This window comes from Lethenteron reissneri, chromosome 7 (assembly GCF_015708825.2).
Source record: "Lethenteron reissneri isolate LAM-NWPU_2019-01 chromosome 7, ASM1570882v1, whole genome shotgun sequence".
Lineage (NCBI taxonomy): Eukaryota > Metazoa > Chordata > Hyperoartia > Petromyzontiformes > Petromyzontidae > Lethenteron > Lethenteron reissneri.
This window is the reverse complement of record NC_083785.1, coordinates 11,430,565-11,453,441: the sequence shown is the minus strand read 5'-3', so window position 1 is coordinate 11,453,441 and position 22,877 is coordinate 11,430,565. Positions and strand designations below refer to the sequence as shown.

Sequence of the window (22,877 nt, the reverse complement as noted above, 5' to 3'; positions counted from 1 at the left end):
TCTCTCCCACTTCCAGGAACTCCTCCCTCCCTCTCTCTCTTCCGCGCGCGCTCTCTCCCACTCATCTCTCCCCCCCCCTGTCTCCCCCCCCCCTCTCTCTTTTTTTTCTCCCCCCCCCCCCCCCTCGTTCCCCTCCCCTCTCTCCTCCGCGCGCGCGCTCTCTCCCACTCATCTCTCCCCCCCCCTGTCTCCCCCCCCCCTCTCTCTTTTTTTTCTCCCCCCCCCCCCCCTCGTTCCCCTCCCTCTCTCTCCTCCGCGCGCGCGCTCTCTCCCACTCATCTCTCCCCCCCCCTGTCTCCCCCCCCCCTCTCTCTTTTTTTTCTCCCCCCCCCCCCCCTCGTTCCCCTCCCCTCTCTCTCTTCCGCGCGCGCGCTCTCTCCCACACATCTCTCCCCCCCCCGTCCCCCCCCCGTCTCCCCCCCTCTCTCCCACACATCTCCCCCCCCCGTCTCCCCCTCTCTCTCCCACACATCTCTCCCCCCCCCCGTCTCCCCCCTCTCTCCCCCCCTTCTCTTTCTCTCTTCCGCGCCCCCCCCTCTCCCCCACCTCTCTCCCCCCTCTCTTCCCCCTCTCTCCCCCCCCCCCTCTCTCTTCCGCGCGCTCCCCCCTCTCTCTCCCCTCTCTCCCACCCTCTCTCCCCCCCTCTCTCCCCCCTCTCTCTCCCGCGCGCGCGCTCTCTCCCACACATCTCTCTCCCCATCTCTCTCTCTCGCTCTTATTCCTCCAACACACGTCTCCATTATTTATTAATTTCGTGCCACAAGGTCGCGTGTTGGATCGCAGCTAAGCGAGCGCGAATGTGATCACGTTACAGCGTTCGTCTTGTGCGCGCGCGCGCGTGTGTGTATATATACATAGTTGTGTGTACACGCACACGTGCACGCGCATACGTGCACAGGCGTGCGTCATCGTATCTTTCATATCTCTGTGTGTGTGTGTGCACGCGGAACGGGGTAAATAGAATAATAATAATAAGAGCAATGCTGCAGCTGCACGCCGAGTATGCGCGGTTTGCGGAAGAGATCATCTTCAAGGATGAAACATCAACCGTAGGTAGCGCTGAAAGTGCGTCCCCCTCCCCCCTGCTGTTCCGATGCTTCGACGTGAGATTCCAGTCACGCAGGTCGGCCGATAGGCTGACTTGGCTGGCTAACTGGCTGGGTAACTAACTGGCTGGCAGGCTGGATAGCTGGCTAGCCAACTGACCGTGCAAGTGGCTGGTTGACTGGCGAATTGGTTGACTGGCTGGCTAACTGGCTGGTAAACTCCTTTACTGGCCGGCGAATTTCGCCGCTAAACGAATGTGCTGGTTGGTTCGCTGGCTGGCTGAGCAGCCGGTTAACCTGACAGGCGAGTTGACTCGCCAATTTGGCTGGCTGGCCGAACTGGCTGGCTCGACATCGTTGAAGATTTTTTTGGAAGGTCACTTGCTTCGACTCTCAATAGACGAGGTCAACTGCTGCCGCTTTGCGGCGGTTGTCAAGAGCGAGTGCCCCGCTTCTCTATGGCATTTGGGAAGAACGCCGAGTGGATATTCAGATCACCAAGAGAGTATATAACCACCACGACCCCTCCTCCTCCTCCTCTTCCTCCTCCTTGGAAAACCGAGCTGCGTTTTGCGCGCGGTCCGGTTCCAGCTCGCCTGATGTGGTAAGTCGAGCAACTTAGGCGCGTCTGAGCCGGGACCGGAGCGCGTCCCGGGACCCTGCTATTACGCGGTCGCGTGAACGCGGCAAAGAAGTTGTTCGATTGAATCCGCCTAAAAGTCCGAAGTGGTTCTAATCGAGAGAAGTGGTGAACGTGGCGGGGGGGGGGGGGGGCTGTGGCTGGGGACCAAATGGATGGCAACTGGACCACCTGGGGTGCCGACGACTCCAACGACACGTGGCCACTCGCCGAGCCGCGGCGGCGTTACTCGGTGTTCACCATCCTGACGCTCACCCTGCTGGCGATGCTCATCGCGGCAACGTTCGTGTGGAACTGCCTCGTCATCGTCACCATCCTGCGCGTGAAGACCTTCCACCGCGTGCCGCACAACCTCGTGGCGTCGCTCGCCGTCTCCGACCTCCTCGTCGCCGCCCTCGTCATGCCCCTGGGCCTCGTCAAAGAGCTCCAGGGCAGGCGCTGGATGCTGGGGCCGCTCCTCTGCTACGTGTGGGTGTCGTGCGACGTCCTCTGCTGCACGGCGAGCATCTGGAACGTGACCGCCATCGCCCTCGACAGGTACTGGTCCATCAGCCGCCACCTGCAGTACACGCTCAAGGGCAGGCGGCGCGCCTCCACGCTCATGATATCCACGGCGTGGTTTCTGTCGGCCATCATCTCGCTGTCGCCCCTCTTCGGCTGGGGCAATGACTACTACTCGCCCGAGCTGCTCGAGTGCCACGTGAGCCACCAGCCGTCGTACGCCGTCTTCTCGACGGTGGGAGCCTTTTACCTCCCCCTGTGCGTGGTGCTCTTCGTCTACTGGAAGATCTACAAGGCGGCGAGGCTGGGCGTGGTGGGCAAGCGGCAGCAGCGAAACGCCGTCACGCCGATGCTTCCCCAGCAGGAGGAGGTGATCATGGTGAGCGGAACCACGCAGCACCACCACTACCACCACGCTCGCATTGTGTCACCTCTGCCGCGAGAGAAGGATGAGCTGTCAACTGAGTTGGTTTGTTCTCAACCTCGTTTTGATTACCCCTCCCCCCCCCGACCCCTTTTGTTGAATTGTGTTTCAAACGAGTTTACGCAGCGGCTCCATCCTTCCGTAATCCACCAACCTCCCTCCCCACACGTGGTTCTACAACCACACCCCGTCTCAGGTTAGGGATCTCACCCACAAACATGATCCTGGGAACGTAGCGACCGTCCGGAGCCAGGTTCTGATCGTTGGGCTCGGCCTGTGAGAGACATTGGAATGAAATGTTAAAACGAGATGAAGGGGGCAGCCCTGCAAGTGCCCGCTCACGACGCTGCTGGCGGAACGGTCCCTTCTAGAGGGACCTCCACAGCACTGGGACCCATCCTTGTTTTGGCTGCTGTAACCCACTTTGTTGAATTTAGTTTCAATTGAGTATAACCAACCCACCCACCCCCCCCCCCGTTGCCTGGCCCCAACATGGTTCTGATGAATAAAAGTATGAATAATGAACATCAATATTTTAACCACGTGTTCATTTTGATGAGCTAGTTAGTAACAGCAAGCGAAATACAAATACAAAAAATTCTCGCTCGCTGGTTACTCTTGGAAACCGCATTGTTTACCATCAACGGGTTTAAAAAAAGTCTATTGTACCGTTCTAGGCTACCGTGTGGATTCGAAACGTATCGTAGGCATTTCACATTGACAATATTTCACCACACTGGTCAGTTGGTTAAGACGGGCCGCTGGAGCATAGACGTACAGAGCAATAATTGATGTGGATGCACCGCCCCTCGACTGCCCACGCCGCACGCGGCAAACCTATAGCACCTGCTACGCATGCCGGTTGGGCCCGATCTAAATCGCAGTCCACGCTTCACCACGACTGATGATGAGTGAATAACAGCACCGGGCTGGTCAACAAACTATAGCGTTGTGCGGCATCTTCACCGTTGACCTAACTCATCAGCAAGCCGCGGGGCCTCGTGCACACGGGAGTCCAGTGGTTGGGTGCGCGATGTGGCGATGTTTGCCTATCACCCAATCACCCGGGGACGTGAGCGCCCAACATCTGGCGAGAACCTGCGAAGATGATCGGAGCTCGGCCTGGATAGTGCGTGGACGCACGGACATCCGTGCAGGCTTCAACATTGCGGCGCTCAGCAGTGCCGGATGAAGCGAGTGCGTGGCGTGTAGAAATATGTTACAAAGGGGCCCTAAATAAAAAAGAAAACCACGTAAATATTAAAACACTAATTTTTCACTTGCATAGTAAAGTAATTGTATTTTTTCACTTTCTATACCGCCAGGCAATACGACAAATCGCTAACCTTAAACACCCAGTCGCGCATTAAAGTTGAAGGCGGTATAGTACTATAGTAATGGAGCAAGTGCAGAATCACTGAACCGGAATTGATAGCTTTGAAATCATTTAGTGCGGGTCCCGTAGCATGTGTAGCTGCTTGTGCTATTAGGATCATCCGGCAATGTTGCTCAGTCTAAGATAACGGTCCTCCCGTATGTCGTAGCATGTGTAGCTGCTTGTGCTACTAGGGTCATCCGGCAATGGTGCTCAGTCTAAGATAAAGGTCCCCCCGTATGTCGTCGCATGTGTAGCTACTTGTGCTACTAGGATCATCCGGCAATGGTGCTCAGTCTAAGATAAAGGTCCCCCCGTATGTCGTCGCATGTGTAGCTACTTGTGCTACTAGGATCATCCGGCAATGGTGCTCAGTCTAAGATAAAGGTCCTCCCGTATGTCGCCTTAAGAGGCTTTTGGAGGGTCGAGTGTTGTCGGCGAGCGGGAACCCATGAAGGCCGGCACGGCACACGAGGGGGGGGGGGGGGTGGCCAACGCTACTCGCCGGCCGGCTTTGTCTCCCCCAGTGGCGACGTTTGCACACCGGACCAGGTATGCATTTGAAGCTGGGTCGACCTAGGGGGAGGCACCAAGACCGGTTCAGATAATTGTCACCGGTGTTGGCCGTGAGCGCGAATCGAACTCGGTTCGCCGGGTTTGTAGAGCAGCGTCCTAACCGCTGCGCCACCGCTCCCCACTGCGGGGCTGAGTGGTTGACGCCACACGGCCAGTGCGGTAATATTTGCGGTACGGCGCATTGCTGTACTGTCCTTCTATGCTCCCACGACGTTTGTCGTCAGCAGCCCGCCCTGACCAGCGTCGTGAAGTACTGTGAAGTTCCCCATGAGTCACGTGACTGACTGAGCGAGGACTTCATCCAGCAGTGAATTGACGGATGGGGTGTTGGGGATTCTTAAAATTCCCACGCAACTAACATTGGTACCACTTTACACGTGCTGCATGGAGCTGATTCTCCCAATTAAATACTGAAGCGCCGGCAAAGTAAAGACGCGCCGACGGCTAAACGTGCACCCCAGAGGTCGCAACCGGGTACCCAATACCCGTACCCTACCCGGCCGGGTACGGGTACCCGTTTGCGACCCTGATGCGGCCGGGTACGGGTACGGGTAGGCCGTGAGTCACTGGTGAGTAACCGTTTGTCACTCATTTCGGGTAGGGTACGGGTACAGGGGTAGGGAACTTGTACCCGTACCCGGCCGGGTACGGGTACGGGTCGCCGTTTGCGACCCTGGTGCGGCCGGGTACGGGTTAGGAATCAAAACCAGTTTGCGACCTCTGGTGCACCCTCTATCAATAAAGTTAAACGAATCTGGTGTCACTCACGTACTTGAGCGTATAAGACGTCCCCCCCCCCCCCGCCCAACGTTTTGGTAATAAAAAAATTTAGAGAGGGGGTGGGGTGGGGTGGTGCGTCTTATAATCCGGAAAATAGGTAAATATGCTCTCGTTGTAAGCAATTCAACGAGAGAGCGAGACACGAAAGTGCACAGAACAAAAACACATTTAATATGGCAACTATCTTATTTAGCAGGCTAAAGCATGCGTTGTGGGTGTGAGTCTGTTCCTCGGGGGGGGGGGGGGGTTTGTGTTCAGGCCGTAATGAAATCTGGAAAAGTCACTCAAGTGGTAAATGTAGAGTTGAGCGCGTGGATTTTATGCTATCGTTAAGACACTGGCGGGGAGAAAAAAAACGTGGTCTGTTTGTTAAGAATGTCATCACTCGCGCACAAAACAAAGACAGCCCATCCCCCGGTACAGCCTTTAACAGACTGTTGGGGCAAGTGCTGTTCGAGTGCACCTACGATGGCCGGCACGGCTCACGAGGGGGTGGGTGGCCTGCACCACGCCCGGCCGCCTTTGTCTCCCTAGTGGCGACGTTTACCACACCGCACCAGGTTACTCATTTGAGGCTGAGTCTACCTAGGGGAAGAGGCCCAGGAACCGATTCAGATAAATCGTCACTTGGTGTTGGCCGCGAGCTGGAATCCGAGCTCCGGACGATGCCGGGTTCGTAGCGCAGCGCGCTAACCACTGCGCCACCGCTCCCCACACGATATACACACACGCGCGCGCGTTGAGGGTTCGGTCGTTTTGCTCGAGGGAAGTGCACGCGTCGTAGATTCCACGAGCGTACGTCACATATATCACCAGCCGTCGCTGCACACAAGATCAAGAGCAGTAAAGTGTTGTTATAAATGATTGTATTCATGTCCGTAACGGGAAAATAGACGGCGCGTGTTAGTCTTGCACGATGAGAACGTGTTCTTAATTTTTACATTTAAAATAATGGGAATTGTTTTTTCTATCGACGATTTTTCGATTTTACGTACCGTTTGTCAAGAATACATCCTAATCGTAAATTGAAGAATTCCTGTATTAAGGTTTTTTTTGGGTGAAATATTAATAGAAAATTTGTTTTTAAGTTGTTTATTTAACACGTATGCATTCGCGACCAATATCATCCATAATACAGGGTTTTGGGTTAAAGTGCGTAAATATAAATGTGTCGTTAAACCCGCCACCACCTGACACAGCTAATTAGTTAAGTTCCTCACGTAAACTAAACTTGACAATCAGTTGCAGCTTCAGCACACCGGCGTGTTTTCGAGTAAAACCCACGACATTTACAATTCGAGGACGAGGTTTTGCTCGTGATTACAACCAGCACTATCAGGCGATTAGTCCGAATTTGTGAGGAAGTCTTCCCGTTGTTGCGACAGCCGCTTGCAACGAGTGCGGTTACGCTTGAGTAAATAATTCACTCTTATTAAGTAAGATTATTCACAATTATTTGGCCGTATGAACAAAATCGCCGTTTACTGAAGTTGAATCAGCCTCGAGGCGGTACCAGCTTCTGATGTGGCCCCATGGACTGTTATCGCTTATACACCTGACGTGCACTTGGGTTGCATGCAACTTGGGTTGCATGCAACTGGTCGCATGCAATAGCCTTTAATAATGCACAGGGCCGAGGTGAGAGATCGAGCAGAATGCGCGCGATAGACGCAAGCGGATATCATACATTTTCTCATTCTGCCTCGAACATGAGTTGAAATTTGTTGACAAATGTTTATTTAGCATTGCCCGTGTGGTGGCCTTTAACACTCACGGCCAACACCGGTGACGATTATCTGGATCGGTGCTGGGCCTCTCCTAGGTTGACTCGGCCTAAGAATACTCTCCAACACACCGGCGTGCTGAAGGAGCAGTAGCAAAGCAACGTTGAACGCGTAGGCGTTCGCGTAACGAATTGGTAGTACAGCAAACCGGTGTGCTGTACTGGTAAATAATTGGCACGTTTTTGTTTACGTGACGAACCTCACTAATTGACTGTGTCGGGTGGTGGCGGGTTTAACGACACATTTATAACGCATCGAGAAGCAATCGGCGTTGTTCCTCATTCTCGACCACCGCCCATCAGCATCATCATCATCACCATCATCGTCGTCATCATCATCGTCGCCATCATCATCGTCGCCATCGTCACCATCATCATCATCGTCACCATCGTCATCATCGTCACCATCATCATTGTCATCATCATCGTCATCATCATAGTCATCATCATCATCGTCATCAATCATCATCATCGTCGTCATCATCGTCATCATCGCTTCGTCGAGCGACGGTGTCGTCCACCGCTCCGCTTACTCTCCTGAACAGGCGTCATCCAGCACAGCGTGATTGTGATTTTGACGTTTTGTTTCAAAGTGTCTTCGGCCTCTCTCTCCTTCCACTTTTCCTCTATCTCTCTGTATCGATTTTCCACCCTTTCTTTCGCTCTCTCTTTCTCCCGCTGTCTCTCTCTCTCTCTGCCTATCTCTCCATCTCCCACCCCCCTTTCTCTCTCCCTCCCTATTTCTGTCTACAAATATCTCTCCCTTTTTTCCTCCACGTGTCTCTCCCCCCCCCCGCCTCTCTGTCTCTTTCTCTCTTCCCATCTCTCCCTCTTTTCCCCTCTCTATCTCCCTGCCTCTATCTCCCTCCCGTAGCGCCACAGCGCGTCGATTTGTAGCGTTTATTTTCATTTGTTTGCTGGTGACTGTATTTCATATTAAAATCGCCTCCAGTGCAAATGCTGCTGGCGGCAATACAAGTTGTTTAAAAGTCAAAAGTCTATCTCTCTCCCCATCTCTCCCCTCCCGCGTCTCTCTCCCCCGGCCCCCCCGGCCCCCCACTCTCTCACACCATCTCTCCCCCACTCCACCCCCCCCCCCCCACGAGGAGGCCAAGCAATCGTCGTCGCACGAGGCCCGAGTGGCGTTCGCCGCGCGCCACGCGGCGGTCTCCTTCCAGGCGGCCGAAGGCGACACGTGGCGAGAGCACAAAGAGAAGCGAGCCGCGCTCATGGTCGGCATCCTCATCGGGGTGTTCGCCCTCTGCTGGATTCCCTTCTTCCTGAGCGAGCTCGCGGCGCCGCTCTGTCTCTGCGCGCCTCCTCCGCTGTGGCAGAGCGTCTTCCTGTGGCTCGGCTACTCCAACTCGTTCTTCAACCCGCTCATCTACACCGCCTTCAACAAGAACTACAACAACGCGCTCAGGAATCTCGTGCCGTGCGCGCAGCGCTGATGCGCGCGCGGTGGGTGGGGAGGAGGAGGAGAGGGTCGAAAAGAGGATGAATGGGAGGGTGGAGGAGATGGAGGTGGAGGAGAGGGTGGTGGAGAGGGTGGAGTAGGAGAAAGAGGAGAGGGAGGAGGAAAGGGTCGAGGAGAGGGAGGAGGAGAGGGTGGAGGAGATGGAGGTGGAGGAGAGGGTAGAGGAGAGGGTAAAGGGGAGGGTGGAGGAGATGGAGGTGGAGGAGAGGGTGGAGGAGAGGGTGGAGTAGAAGAAAGAGGAGAGGGAGGAGGAAATGGTCGAGGAGAGGGATGAAGGAGAGGGTGGAGGAGATGGAGGTGGAGGAGAGGGTAGAGGAGAGGGTGGAGGGGAGGGTGGAGGAGATGGAGGTGGAGGAGAGGGTGGAGGAGAGGGTGGAGTAGAAGAAAGAGGAGAGGGAGGAGGAAATGGTCGAGGAGAGGGATGAAGGAGAGGGTGGAGGAGATGGAGGTGGAGGAGAGGGTAGAGGAGAGGGTGGAGGGGAGGGTGGAGGAGATGGAGGTGGAGGAGAGGGTGGAGGAGAGGGTGGAGTAGAAGAAAGAGGAGAGGGAGGAGGAAATGGTCGAGGAGAGGGATGAAGGAGAGGGTGGAGGAGATGGAGGTGGAGGAGAGGGTAGAGGAGAGGGTGGAGGGGAGGGTGGAGGAGATGGAGGTGGAGGAGAGGGTGGAGGAGAGGGTGGAGTAGAAGAAAGAGGAGAGGGAGGAGGAAATGGTCGAGGAGAGGGATGAAGGAGAGGGTGGAGGAGATGGAGGTGGAGGAGAGGGTAGAGGAGAGGGTGGAGGGGAGGGTGGAGGAGATGGAGGTGGAGGAGAGGGTGGAGGAGAGGGTGGAGTAGAAGAAAGAGGAGAGGGAGGAGGAAATGGTCGAGGAGAGGGATGAAGGAGAGGGTGGAGGAGATGGAGGTGGAGGAGAGGGTAGAGGAGAGGGTGGAGGGGAGGGTGGAGGAGATGGAGGTGGAGGAGAGGGTGGAGGAGAGGGTGGGGTAGGAGAAAGAGGAGAGGGAGGAGGAAAGGGTCGAGGAAAAGGAGGAGGAGATGGAGGAGGAGAGGGTGGAGGAGAGGGTGGAGGAGATGGAGGTGGAGGAGAGGGTGGAGGAGATGGAGGTGGAGGAGAGGGTGGAGGAGGGGGAGGAGGAGAGGGAGAAGGAGAGGGTCGAGGAGAGGATGAAGGATAGGGTGGAGTAGGAGAAAGAGGAGGAGAGGGAGGAGGAAAGGGTCGAGGAGAGGGTGGAGGAGAGGGTCGAGGAGTAGAAAGAGGAGGAGATGGTGGAGGAGAGGGAGGAGGAGATGGAGGAGAGGGTGGAGTAGGAGAAAGAGGAGGAGATGGTGGAGGAGAGGGAGGAGATGGAGGAGAGGGTGGAGGAGATGCAGGAAAGGGTGGAGGAGATGGAGGTGGAGGAGACAGAGGAGGTGGAGGAGAGGGTGGAGTAGGAGTGAGAGGAAGAGCAATATGATGGGAGGGAGGAGTGGGAGGTGGATGACGATATGGAGGAGGAGTGAGAGGAGGAGTGAGAGGACTCGGAACCCAGCAAACACAGAACGTAACAACGTTTGACCAACGTTAGTCCGACGGTTTCAACCGCATGCCGACGTTGACCCAACGTTGCATCTTTACCGGGAAGAGGAGGACGATGAGGATCACAAAGAGGAGGAGATGGGAGATGAGGAGGTGTGGAGGAGGAGGAGATGGTGGGTCGAGGTATTATTCATCACAATGAAACGTTTTTGTTCAGTCCGTCTGTTCAGGAATGTTTTCGTCTGTGCTGCTGCTGCTGCTGCTGTTGTTGTTGATGTTGATGTTGTTGGTGGGAACAGGAGCAGAATGATGAGTAATCATCGTCAGCAGCAGCATCGACAACCTCATAACCGAATACCATCTGCACCATCGTTATCAATGGCATCGTGAGGAGTAGTATCATCATCAGCAGCATCATCAACAGGAGCATCGTCAACAACAGTAGCAGCAGCATCATCATCAACAGTAGCAGCAGCAGCATCAACAGTAGCAGCAGCAGCAGGAGCAGCAGCATGAATAGCAGCAGCATGAGCAAACATATTCATATTCAACTTGGAGGAATAAGTTAAGCATCGTCAGCAGCATCAACATCAAAATCATCAGCAGCAGCATCATAACGGTGATTTTAATCAGCAGCAGCATCAACATCAAAATCAACATCATCATCAGCATCATAACGGTAATTTTAATCAGCAGCAGCAGCATCAACATCAAAATCAACATCATCATCAGCAGCAGCAGCATCATAACGGTAATTTTAATCAGCAGCAGCAGCATCAACATCAAAATCATCATCATCATCAGCAGCATCATAACGGTAATTTTAATCAGCAGCAGCGGTTGTATCACAACCATCATCATGACGAGCAGCAACAGTAGTAGTATTAGCTGCAGCCATTGTCTATCAACTGCTGGATGGATGCCTCCCCGTTCTGCTGTATATACTGATTGTCCACGTGTGTGTGCGTGCTTGCCATTGCCCTGGCCAATATTAACGCCTTGCCACGCAACGATCCGCGTAAACTTTGCATTTTATCTCAAGAATCGTGATCATGATGATGATGACAAAGCATCAACAATAACAATAAACGTGCATTATGCTGCACTCTGGGCGCTGTGACTGCTTAACTCCCCCCTCCACCACCCCCACCGCACGAGAAACAGTACGAGTCAATTGTCTTGGGGGCCGTCCATAAATGACGTTACGCACCTAGGGTGGGGGGGGGGGGGTCAGACATTTGTGACGATGTGTGACGAGGGGGGGTGGGGTTTGAGAAATGTGACGTCACATCAAAATGCGCAACTTTAAATAAATATAGACAACACGTTCTACTTAATTAAATAGACTTTTTAATCAATGTTTTCTCCTACAACATCAGAGTGCAGCGCCACATTAAATACGCACTACAATGACAATAGTTTAAAGCGATTTGAAGTATGTTTTATATATTTTTGGGGGGGGGGGGCAGAGCTTTGTGGCGTCATATTTGAGGGGGGGGGTCTGACTTTTTGTGACGCCGTGGATAGATAAGAGTAGTTGCTGAGAATTGGAGACCCTACTTCTTGACACAACGGGGCCCTCATGTGATAGATACAAAAATAAACTAATGTTTCCTGGAAGACGTAAGCTTGCCCTACGCACGATTTGAAAACTAAAACGTTTGCCGGTACCTGACGATTTATATTTATTTTATAATAGCTCAACTCAATTATGTATTCGACCGCTTGATATTATCATCGGCTGGTGGTGGTGGGGGGGTCGCGTTAGGCGTCAAATTCATCAGTTCGGCAATTGACCGAGACCTTCTTTGGCGCGCCTCCGCAAATGAGAACGAGTGGGGAGATAATGACCCCATTCCTAGCCGCGAGCTCTCAGCGCCGCGGTTGGTGCGTGTGGGCCAATGACCGCCGCCAGCAGCGATCATCGAAATCACTTTTATTTTATATTGCAGCTGTGACCGCGGTGGTCACGGGGGGAGGGGTGGGTGGGTGGGGAGTAGAGTCAAGGATAGAATGCGTAGGGGTGGGGGTTGGGGGGAGAGGTACGAGAAGAGAGAAGAAGCGAAATAATTGGGAAGTAAGATGTACAGGATGGGAAAGTAACGGAGAAGCGGGAGCGACGTGTCACGAGGTGTCAGGAGGAAGAGGTCGACATCAGAGTCTCGATGCTGCTGCTGATACTGCTGCTGCTGCAGCTGCTGCTGCTGCTGATGCTGCTGCTGCTGATGCTGCTGCTGATGCTGCTGCTGATGCTGCTGCTGCTGATGCTGCTGCTGCTACTGCTGCTGATGCTGCTGCTGCTGTGGCTGCTGCTGCTGCTGCTGCTACTGCTGCTGCTGCTAATGCTGCTGCTGCTACTGCTGTGGCTGCTGCTGCTGCTGATGCTGCTGCTGTGGCTGCTACTGCTGATGCTGCTGCTGATGCTGCTGCTGCTACTGCTGCTGCTGCTGATGCTGCTGCTGTGGCTGATGCTGCTACTGCTGATGCTGCTGCTGATGCTGCTGCTGATGATGATGCTGCTGCTGATGATGCTGCTGATGCTGCTGCTGCTGTGGCTGCTGCTGCTGCTACTGCTGCTGCTGCACGGAGGGGCGGCGTGTGGTTTTCACAGCCTGGCGGCGGGGAGAACGGACGGATTCCGAGTGGCAGTGGCCGCACAAAGGTCACGCGAGGCTTGAGCTGATTTCTGATTTTGATATATCGAGATGGGTGTTGTGTTGCAGGGTGGCCCAATGGCAACACCTGTGCCTCACGGGACAAAAACAGGTTTCCTGAGTTCGAAATCCGACTCGGGTGCCTTGCGGAGTGGAGTCTGTTTCTTCTCTCGTCCCCCCTTCTGCGTAGGTTTTCTACGGGTTCTCCGGTGTCCTCCAATAGCTAAATAAATATGTAAAGACACGTGAAATAGAATTGATATTCGTCAAAGATGCTCGCGCTAAAACGATAACTCCGAATGTCTCAAGTTGGGATTTTTAACCAGCGGCAACATCTCCATGCTGCGAAGATTTGGCAAGACTCCCCTGATTATGACTCTTGAGACTCGGTGAGGCTTTCTCGGGTAAACAAGCGAAATAGAACGAATACTAATAGGAGCAAAAGGTTCCAAACCACAAGTGGCCAGCAATAAATGGCACTATTAAACGTCGTATCAGCATCAGAATCCTTATGTAAGCTGACTGAATCCGATGAGCTATGATTTCACAGATGTCCAGTTGTAATACACAGGGTGGGCCTAAAGTCAGGACAACATAGGGTTCTGTGATTTATTTTAAAATTGGCATAAAAAATTGTAATTGTTTATAATATTTTATTCGATGATCATTATTCATATCTATTTTATTCTTCTTCCTTTGCAGATGACATTTAATAATTGGAAAGAAAATTAACGAAATGAGAACGAGTTCAATTCATGTTTAATGTATGCTAGAAAAGGCAGCTGTAATCTAAAAAAAAGTTCAGAATGAATTCAAACAAATAATAAATGCGTTAACGTTAATGGAGGTCAGTTTGAACATTTGTTCATATTAATGAAATGACCCTGTGTGATTTGTTAAGATCAATATAATCACCCTCTGTGTCCTGACATTTTGGGCCACCCTGTATAGAATATGTTTTTTTGAATTGAACAACGTTATATGAACGTTGGGTGGGCGGGGTAGAGAGAAATTCCAGAGTCGGGCAGTGCGGAGACGATGAACGAGAAACGTTTTGTGACGTGAAGGTACCGCCAGTCCAACGATGGCAGTCTAATGGGGGCGCCACGGCTGCGAGACATTAACGACTTAACGACCACCATTGGAACCTCATGAGGTTCCAATGGTGTAAATGCTTACCCCGAGCTCTCATACTCTGGTGGTGCATTGTCTTTGAGTTGTGCGCCTTTTGGCGTCATCTGGTCCAATCCATGTGAGACTAGGCCCTAAGGAAAGCTGTCTCGGGTGTGGACCAATCAACTTCAAGGCCAGTGCATACATTATCAGAGCTGTGTTTTTTGTTTGCATTATGGCTGCAGGTATTGTGGTCTATGCAAACATGACTCCTTGTAAAAAAAGGTGTCAGTTTTGTTGCCAGATAGAAGGATAAAAAAACAATTATCAGACTTAACAACCATCGCTTAGTATGCCAGGCGGTCGTGGGTTCGAGCCCCGACCCTGACGCTTGCCGTATATTTGCAATTTGTGTTTTCTCCCCGTGGTCGCGTTGATTTGTTTCCGGATCCTTCGGTTTTTTCCCTCCACATTCATGAACATGCTTTTAGCGTGTTCGGCTGCTATACATTGCCACGTGATAAGCCACTTTGCTGAGCTATCATTTGTGGCCAGGTCGCTTCTCAAAAATCAGCTACGTAGCTCGGTGGGCCTTACTTGGCAAATAAAAAATTGTTATTTATATGAAATAAAATAAAAATTGTGTTTAGAACCATCAGCTCTCTACACATCAGACGCTGCTTTAACAACGGGCGCATGAGACCCGGGTTCGAACTCAGCTCAGTCAGTGATACAGCTAGATTTGAAGCTTTCATGACTGCAATGATTCATACTCTTAGGTTTTACGGTAAAGTCACGTAGGTAAAAATAAATAATAAAAATTATTGAAATAATAATAGAAATAAAATAATAAATCATGTTTCGGAGGCAACACAAGTCTCCGTCATCAGGTGGGACCGTCACAGCTTGATACAGTAAATTTAGCAAATTTTATTATTTATTTTTACCTACGTGACTTTACCGAAAAAACCTAAGAGTAGTGATACAGCTGTTCTACATTCCCGATGAACCACGTGGCCACCTCATTCTCCACGCGCTATGCTTAATCTCGGGTTGCAGGTGCTAGGGTGGATTGTTACATAGGTCGACTCAGCCTAAACGTCACCACTCGGGAGATAAAGGCAGTCGGGTGTGATACTGTGATGTTGGTCACCCACCCACCCCCCAACTTCGTGTGCCGTGCCGGCCTTCATAGGTGCTACTCGCTAACAGCACTTGCCCCAAAAGTCCGTTACAGGCTATACGGGGGATATTTGTCTTTTTTATATTCTTGCAACGCAAGGTCGTGAGAAGTGGAGACGCTTTGGGGAGGAGGCCTTGATCCAGCAGTAGAATTAGTACGACTGCTGCTGAAGATGATGATGATTGTGTTGTCCAATGTTATGTTGTCACCTGCGCTGAATATTGATTAATGAATGTTGCCAGAAAAATCTCTAGGATAAAATATACAATAAATAGAAGAATAAGAAAAACTTCCGCTTGAATATGTGAAGGGCATGCAATGTTTAATAGGGGAGAGGTTAGGAAGAGCACACGTGACGTAAGAGGCGGCCTCACCGTGGTGGTGGTGATGATCATGAATTATGAGCGGGCAGGAACTAAAGCGAATCAGACATTTAGAGGCGGTTGTTGATCAAATATGGAACAAAGTCTACGGATGTCATCCGTGCACTCCTTCAACCTCCCTCGGTCGTCCAGCCGATTCATGACGGAATTTTAAATTGACTGATGCGTCGAGTCATCAGAATGGTAATGGAGCTCAGAGGAATCCACTACGGAGGGGCTCGGGATGCACCTCGCTTGTCCTCACAAGAACTAGGCTTCCCGCAACAACAAAAACAACAACAACAACAACGGCCGTTCACCACTAAGTGGCGGCGATGTCACCGCGGCGCTTGTGCCAGGCTAGGTGCACGTTAAAGCCACGTGAAGTGTCGAACGCCCGCTGGCAGAAGGTCACGGGACAGACCCAGGTGCCATGGGTTGCATCACTGAGTTGACTGGCTGATGCACCACCTGTGCCCCCTACTGTGCCAACTTGCTGCGCTTTAGCTACCGGGCGCTCCGCTCGTTGTTGTGAGCGTCGCTCCTCTGCCCAGTAGCAGCGTCCTTCACAAGCCTCCTCCACAGAGGCCGATCTTGACACCGCTGGTACCGGTCATCGGCAAGTCCACTCAGCTCCACATCCTCCTGGACCACATCATTCCATTTCTTCTCTAGCCCATGCCGTGCCCGTTTAGCCTTTATCTCACAATGCACTGTGCCGGAAACAATTTGTAATTTAACTTTACATACACATACCTGTATTTAATGGTAATATTTTAGGTTGGTGAAGGCGGTCGTGTGATACTCAATAGCTACTATTTGTTAACTATTCGTATGTCTATTTTGTATTTCATTTTCATCAGGCGCCAGCCCCACGGTGTAGAGTGCAGTCTTCAACTCTCATCCTCCTGTCTATGTGCTTATGAAGACGAGCCGTTGTCCGAAACGTCGCCGAATGTGTACCTGTGTCCCTGGCATCGAGGTCACCAAGATCCACACGCGTGCCGGTTGTGATGTTCGGGGCAGTGGCTGACGTGACGTTGGATAGAAATCAACGCCTCGCAATTTCTTATTTTAACTTTTTTTTACGTATCTATCCATCATCATCATCATAAATAGCCACGGTTAATCCACTGCTGAATGAACGTTTCTCTCCCCCAAGCCGCCACCGCTGCGCTTACAAAACGATCCTGCGGCCGAAAGTATCGTTGCAACCCAGCGCACGAAACTCACACTGCAATCATCTGACAACCCTTTCTCAATTCCGCTGCTGGATGAGTGAAGGTTTCTCCCACGCGGTCAACCGGGCTTGTTAGATCGCACACCGCAACGATGGTCAGTGCGCTCTGTTGGTGAGTCGTTGGGGCTGTGGGTGTTGTCCGATTAAACTTGTTCACATATCACTGACGTTCACCGGTTGGCCCAGAATCAAACTCAGGTGGTCAGATCGATCGCGCAGTGCAACTGTGAACAGTGACGTAATAACAACAACAGCAGCAGCAACAGCCACGGAAATACGTGGGGCACGGTTGGCTACGTGCGGTGCGAAAGAAGTTCAACATGCAGGACATACACTCACGTAGCAACCCCTGCCATCGCTTGCTCGAGCCGCTGGTGGTCGAAGGGCGTCCACGTGGAAACTCTAGAGAGATTTTGGCCTCCTGTTTCGCATTTTGGCCAGACGTTTTGTAAGAGAGGTGGCATTTACCCACACTTTACCCCACCACCACCACCACCACTCGACCATTCGCCTAACGTGTGATGCACACACACACGCACACACGCACATATCGCTGGGGTTGATAGGCTGACGGGCTATGACAAAAAAAATATCCCACACGGGGTGAAAGAAGACGTTGAACTTCCACCTCACGCGCGCATCTGTTTGATCTCGTCACTGGATGATGTCTGCTTGCCTGCCTGCTTGCTTGCTGCCTTTATTAAGTGGAACAATTTCTACCACCCCATCGGATCATTTGACACACGTCCCCACATTGAGCACCCCTGCTTGTATGCAATAGTAGATTAGTTCGCCTTTTGGCGTCCTCTGGTTTAGCACCGTTTTGAGACTAGGCTCAAAAGAAAGCTGTCTCTGGTGTGGACCAATCAGTTTCAAAGACAATGCATATATTATCAGAGTACGGTTTTTTGTTTGCATTCTGACCACAAGCATTGTGGTTAATGCAGACATGATTCCTCGTAAAAGGTTTCAGTTTTGTGTTTTTAAACATCTTAACACCTACACCATTGGTACCTCATTTGCCAGTAAAAAAAATATGATAATTGGTTTTTTACCCTTTATTCTGGGAACAAAACTGCCACCTTTTTTACGAGGAGTCATGTTTTTTTTGTTTGCATTATGACTGCAGGTATTGTGGTCTATGCAAACATGACTCCTCGTAAAAAAGGTGTCAGTTTTGTTGCCAGAATAAAGGGTAAAAAAACAATTATCATCTTAACACCTGTTTTGTTGCCAGAAAAAAGGGGAAAACCTATGCTCAGTAGATTATTAATTCATTAATAACAACCCATTGCGGTGAATGCTAGCGCCTCTAGCGGCTGCTGCGGAGAACACGGGGATGGCGCTGTCCAGCAATTTCCCACGTGTGTCGTTGCATGGATGCATAGTGAGCTTAGGGAGCGGTGGCGCAGCGGTGAGCGCACTTCGCTATGTACCCGGCCCCACCTGCGTTTGATTCCCGGCCATGGATAGCATCAGTTGCGAATGATATCTGAACTAAGCCTGCCCCCCACCCCCCCCACCCCACGCTGCCTCCCGCCAGGCTGCAAACAAGAGATGCTCATTTGAGAAGGCGACCACGGGAGAGCTACACTCTTTGTCAACACCTGATGATGCTGGATGTAATCTCAAGCGAAACGTCGGACATAATGACCGACACAGAATCTGTCAATCAGTTGCGGGAGGAAGGACAATAAATTAACACGCACACGAAAAAGCAGTTCTCAAGAACTGAGTTTTCAATTCAGACTTTTTGGGAAAGTGCTGTTAGTGAGTAGCACCTGTGAAGGCCGGCACGGCACACGAGGTGGTGGTGCCCAACACCACGCCCGGCCGACTTTAACACTCAATGCGATCTCCTCTCTAACCTGCATTTCTGCCTCTACCCCGATCCATGCCTTCCACTTTCTCTCTCACCGTGCAATTTGGAATCAAGAATCTTGATTTAGACTGAAGGAATCCGATGAGCTATGAAGCGATTTTGTTTATATATGTTTAATAAACCAACTCAGTTGGCACGTTTGTCCACGTGTCAACTTGATTGACCTGGTAAAATAAAAAAACTAGTTTGGCTTTAGTAAAGAAAAACAAGTTTTGATTTGATTAACTCTATCGTGGTGGTGGAGAGGTTATATTTAAACCAATTAGAATTATACCAGCGTGCACGATGATAGACCCTCAAAATAAACGTGTCACGAATCGTGAATAACGGTCGTGAAAAACTACGCGTGAAATGACCCCGCAAGAAATTCCCAACATTCGTTTGGATACCCCGAGCCGCTGATGTTAACCATGGACAGGTTCCAAATGGCGAAGTGCGCTAACAGCTGCGCCACCGCTCGCCGCGCCAGCGTATGTTAGATAATGCCACATTGGCATGTCGTCGAATTGTATAACCGAGACAGACAGCGGAAGAACACGAGACGTAATAAACTAGGCTTTCTAAAAAAGAAATAAAGTAATTCCAATTCATCGTTTGTTATCATTGAAATTGCGTCAATTGTAATGGAATCGTCGGGGGTTGGTGGGTGTAAGGGACGGGGGGTTGGTGTAATAATAACACCATCGACTGACAGCTTGTCGCAAGAACTCACCACATCCGTCAGTAAAACTGCGCTAAACATGACAACCGTAAATCAAATTCGCGACGTTCGCGAGCAATGGCCCATCTGCCTGGCACATTCGAGAGAAGAAAAAAAGTGCATTGTCAGAAACGTCGCCTGTCTCACGTGTACATATACACAGAATGTTTAGGGCCACAGTGGTGTCGACAAATGTGTTGAGCCTCTCGTACTTTGCGCTTGTGCACCGCTGCTCAACAACGCGACATCACGAGAACTCCGATCGCGCTCCGAGCATGTCAGTAGCTGCTGATATGAGGCTGCTGCTGCTGGCATGCTGTTGCTGCTGCTGAGGCTGCTGCTGCTCCTGGCATGCTGCTGCTGCTGGCATGCTGCTGCTGAGGCTGCTGCTGCTGCTGGCATGCTGTTGCTGCTGCTGAGGCTGCTGCTGCTGCTGCTGCTGGCATGCTGTTGCTGCTGCTGGCATGCTGCTGCTGCTGGCATGCTGTTGCTGCTGCTGAGGCTGCTGCTGCTGCTGGCATGCTGTTGCTGCTGCTGAGGCTGCTGCTGCTGCTGCTGGCATGCTGTTGCTGCTGCTGGCATGCTGCTGCTGCTGCTGGCATGCTGTTGCTGCTGCTGAGGCTGCTGCTGCTGCTGCTGGCATGCTGTTGCTGCTGCTGGCATGCTGCTGCTGCTGGCATGCTGCTGTTGCTGCTGCTGAGGCTGCTGCTGCTGAGGCTCCTGCTGCTGCTGGCATGTTGCTGCTGCTGAGGCTGCTGCTGCTGAGGCTCCTGCTGCTGCTGCTGGCATGTTGCTGCTGCTGAGGCTCCTGCTGCTGCTGGCATGTTGCTGCTGCTGAGGCTGCTGCTGCTGGCATGCTGCTGCTGTTGCTGCTGCTGCTGTTGAGGCTGCTGCTGCTGAGGCTGCTGCTGCTGCTGCTGGCATGCTGTTGCTGCTGCTGGCATGCTGCTGCTGCTGGCATGCTACTGCTATGAGGCTGCTGCTGCTGGCATGCTGCTGTTGCTGCTGCTGCTGCTGTTGAGGCTGCTGCTGCTGCTGCTGGCATGCTGCTGCTGAGGCTGTTGAGGCTGCTGCTGATGCTGCTGGCATGCTGCTGCTGACATGCTGCTGCTGCTGTGGCTGCTGCTGGCATGCTGCTGCTGCTGATGCTGCTGCTGCTGCTGCTGGCATGTTGCTGCTGAGGCTATTGCGGCTGCTGCTGGCATGCTGCTGCTGGCATGCTGCTGCTGCTGTGGCTGCTGCTGGAATGCTGCTGCAGCTATGAGGCTGCTGTTCGCTGCTAGTCCGCGAGAGGGCGCTGCGATTACTATTCAACGCTGTAGAGAGCCGGATGAATAAATCAATTGAATCCAGGATAGGTCGTGTGATTCTTTTTCATGAGGGTCCCGCCGCTACATTTAGGTTTTTTTTTTATTTCGAGATGTTTGGAGCCGATGAATGATGAGTTGTGATTTTTTTTCGCGTGTGTTTAGTTTGTCGTTCTTAACCCGCACCTCAGACGAGCACGTACGGGTGCCAAAGAAGTTCAACGTACATTCAGATATTATGCGAGAGGCAAACCGGAGCACTCGGAGAAAACCCCCCCCCCTCCCGCACGGCCCGTACAGATGGAAACAGATGGCGATCAGTCTTCTTGCTGCACGGCCTTCTCCTGACCAGCCCAGAGTATTGCATTTCCTCCGTGTGCGTGGTGACCCACCAACCCGCGTGTAGCAGAGCCACCAAAGCCGGGCCAGTGCGTTGACCCTGCCAGGCCGATGTTTATCAAGTGGCGTGGATGGGTGGCGCGTGTGGTTAGCGCACTGCGCTATGGGAACTCGACACTCGAGTCTGATTCGCTGCCGCGGCTAACACGGGTAGCGAGTGATGTCTTAGCCGGGTCGTGAGACCAACCACCCCCCTCTCCACCCCCTTTCTCTACCCTCTGAAGAAGGACGGTTGCCTGAAACGTCAGCCTATTACACTTGTTTCTGTTGAAGGCTCCCGTAGACTTCAATGTTAAATGCTCCCATAGACTTCGATGTTAAAGGCTCCCATAGACTTCAAGGTTATAGGCTCCCATAGACTTCAATGTTAAAGGATCCCATCGACTGCAATGTTAAAGGCTCCCATAGACTACAATGTTAAAGTCTCCCATAGACTTCAATGCTAAAGGCGCCCATATACTTCAATGTTAAAGGCTCCCATAGACTTCAATGTTAAATGATCCCATATACTTCAATGTTAAAGGATCCCATAGACTTCAATGTTAAAGGCTCCCATAGACTGCAATGTTAAAGGCTCCCATAGACTTCAATGTTAAAGGCTCCCATAGACTGCAATGTTAAAGGCTCCCATAGACTTCAATGTTAAAGGCCCCCATAGACTGCAATGTTAAATGCTCCCATAGACTTCAATGTTAAATGCTCCCATAGACTTCAATGTTAAAGGCTTCCATAGACTTCAATGTTAAAGGCTCCCATAGACTGCAATGTTAAAGGCTCCCATAGACTTCAATGTTAAAGGCCCCCATAGACTGCAATGTTAAATGCTCCCATAGACTTCAATGTTAAATGCTCCCATAGACTTCAATGTTAAATGCTCCCATAGACGGCAATGGCAAAGGCTCCCATAGACTTCAATGTTAAAGTCTCCCATATACTTCAATGTTAAAGGCTCCCATAGACTTCAATGTTAAAGTCTCCCATAGACTTCAATGTTAAAGTCTCCCATAGACTTCAATGTTAAAGGCTCCCATAGACTTCAATGTTAAAGTCCCCCATAGACTGCAATGTTAAAGGCTCCCGTAGACTTCAATGTTAAAGGATCCCATAGACTTCAATGTTAAAGGCTCCCATCGACTGCAATGTTAAAGGCTCCCATAGACTTCGATGTCAAAGTCTCCCATAGACTTCAATGTTAAAGGCTCCCATAGACGGCAATGTTAAAGTCTCCCATAGACTTCAATGTTAAAGTCTCCCATATACTTCAATGTTAAAGGCCCCCATAGACTTCAATGTTAAAGTCTCCCATAGACTTCAATGTTAAAGTCTCCCATAGACTTCAATGTTAAAGGCTCCCATAGACTTCAATGTTAAAGTCCCCCATAGACTGCAATGTTAAAGGCTCCCGTAGACTTCAATGTTAAAGGATCCCATAGACTTCAATGTTAAAGGCTCCCATCGACTGCAATGTTAAAGGCTCCCATAGACTTCGATGTCAAAGTCTCCCATAGACTTCAATGTTAAAGGCTCCCATAGACGGCAATGTTAAAGTCTCCCATAGACTTCAATGTTAAAGTCTCCCATAGACTTCAATGTTAAAGGCTCCCATAGACGTCAGTGTTAAAGGCTCCCATAGACTTCAATGTTAAAGTCTCCCATAGACTGCAATGTTAAAGGCTCCCATAGACTTCAATGTTAAAGTCTCCCATATACTTCAATGTTAAAGGCTCCCATAGACGTCAATGTTAAAGGCTCCCATAGACTTCAATGTTAAATATTCTTAGGTTTTTTCTGTAAAGTCACGTAGGTAAAACATCAAAATTAATAAAAATAAATAAAATAAAAAAATTATTGTTATTAATTTTGATGTTTTACCTACGTGACTTTACCGAAAAAACCTAAGAATATGAATCCTTGCAGTCAC

General features: G+C 51.2%; 1 protein-coding gene across 1 annotated transcript; it reads left to right on the top strand.

The window, feature by feature from the left end:
• The first annotated feature begins 774 nt into the window (after nt 1-774).
• LOC133358686 (5-hydroxytryptamine receptor 5A-like) lies at nt 775-8,627 on the top strand. Its single transcript, XM_061577117.1, has 2 exons — nt 775-2,566; nt 8,235-8,627. Exons 1-2 carry the CDS (start codon nt 1,838-1,840, stop codon nt 8,574-8,576), a joined length of 1,071 nt encoding a protein of 356 aa, XP_061433101.1. The 5' UTR covers nt 775-1,837; the 3' UTR covers nt 8,577-8,627.
• The last annotated feature ends 14,250 nt before the right edge of the window (nt 8,628-22,877 follow it).

What these genes read in the sequence shown, in the direction of transcription:
- LOC133358686 (XM_061577117.1), top strand. Translation starts at nt 1,838, where the DNA reads ATGGATGGCAACTGGACCACCTGGGGTGCCGACGACTCCAACGACACG. An exon ending in AGCAGGAGGAGGTGATCATG is followed by an intron (nt 2,567 to 8,234) that starts GTGAGCGGAACC and finishes CCCCACGAGGAG; the next exon opens with GCCAAGCAATCGTCGTCGCA.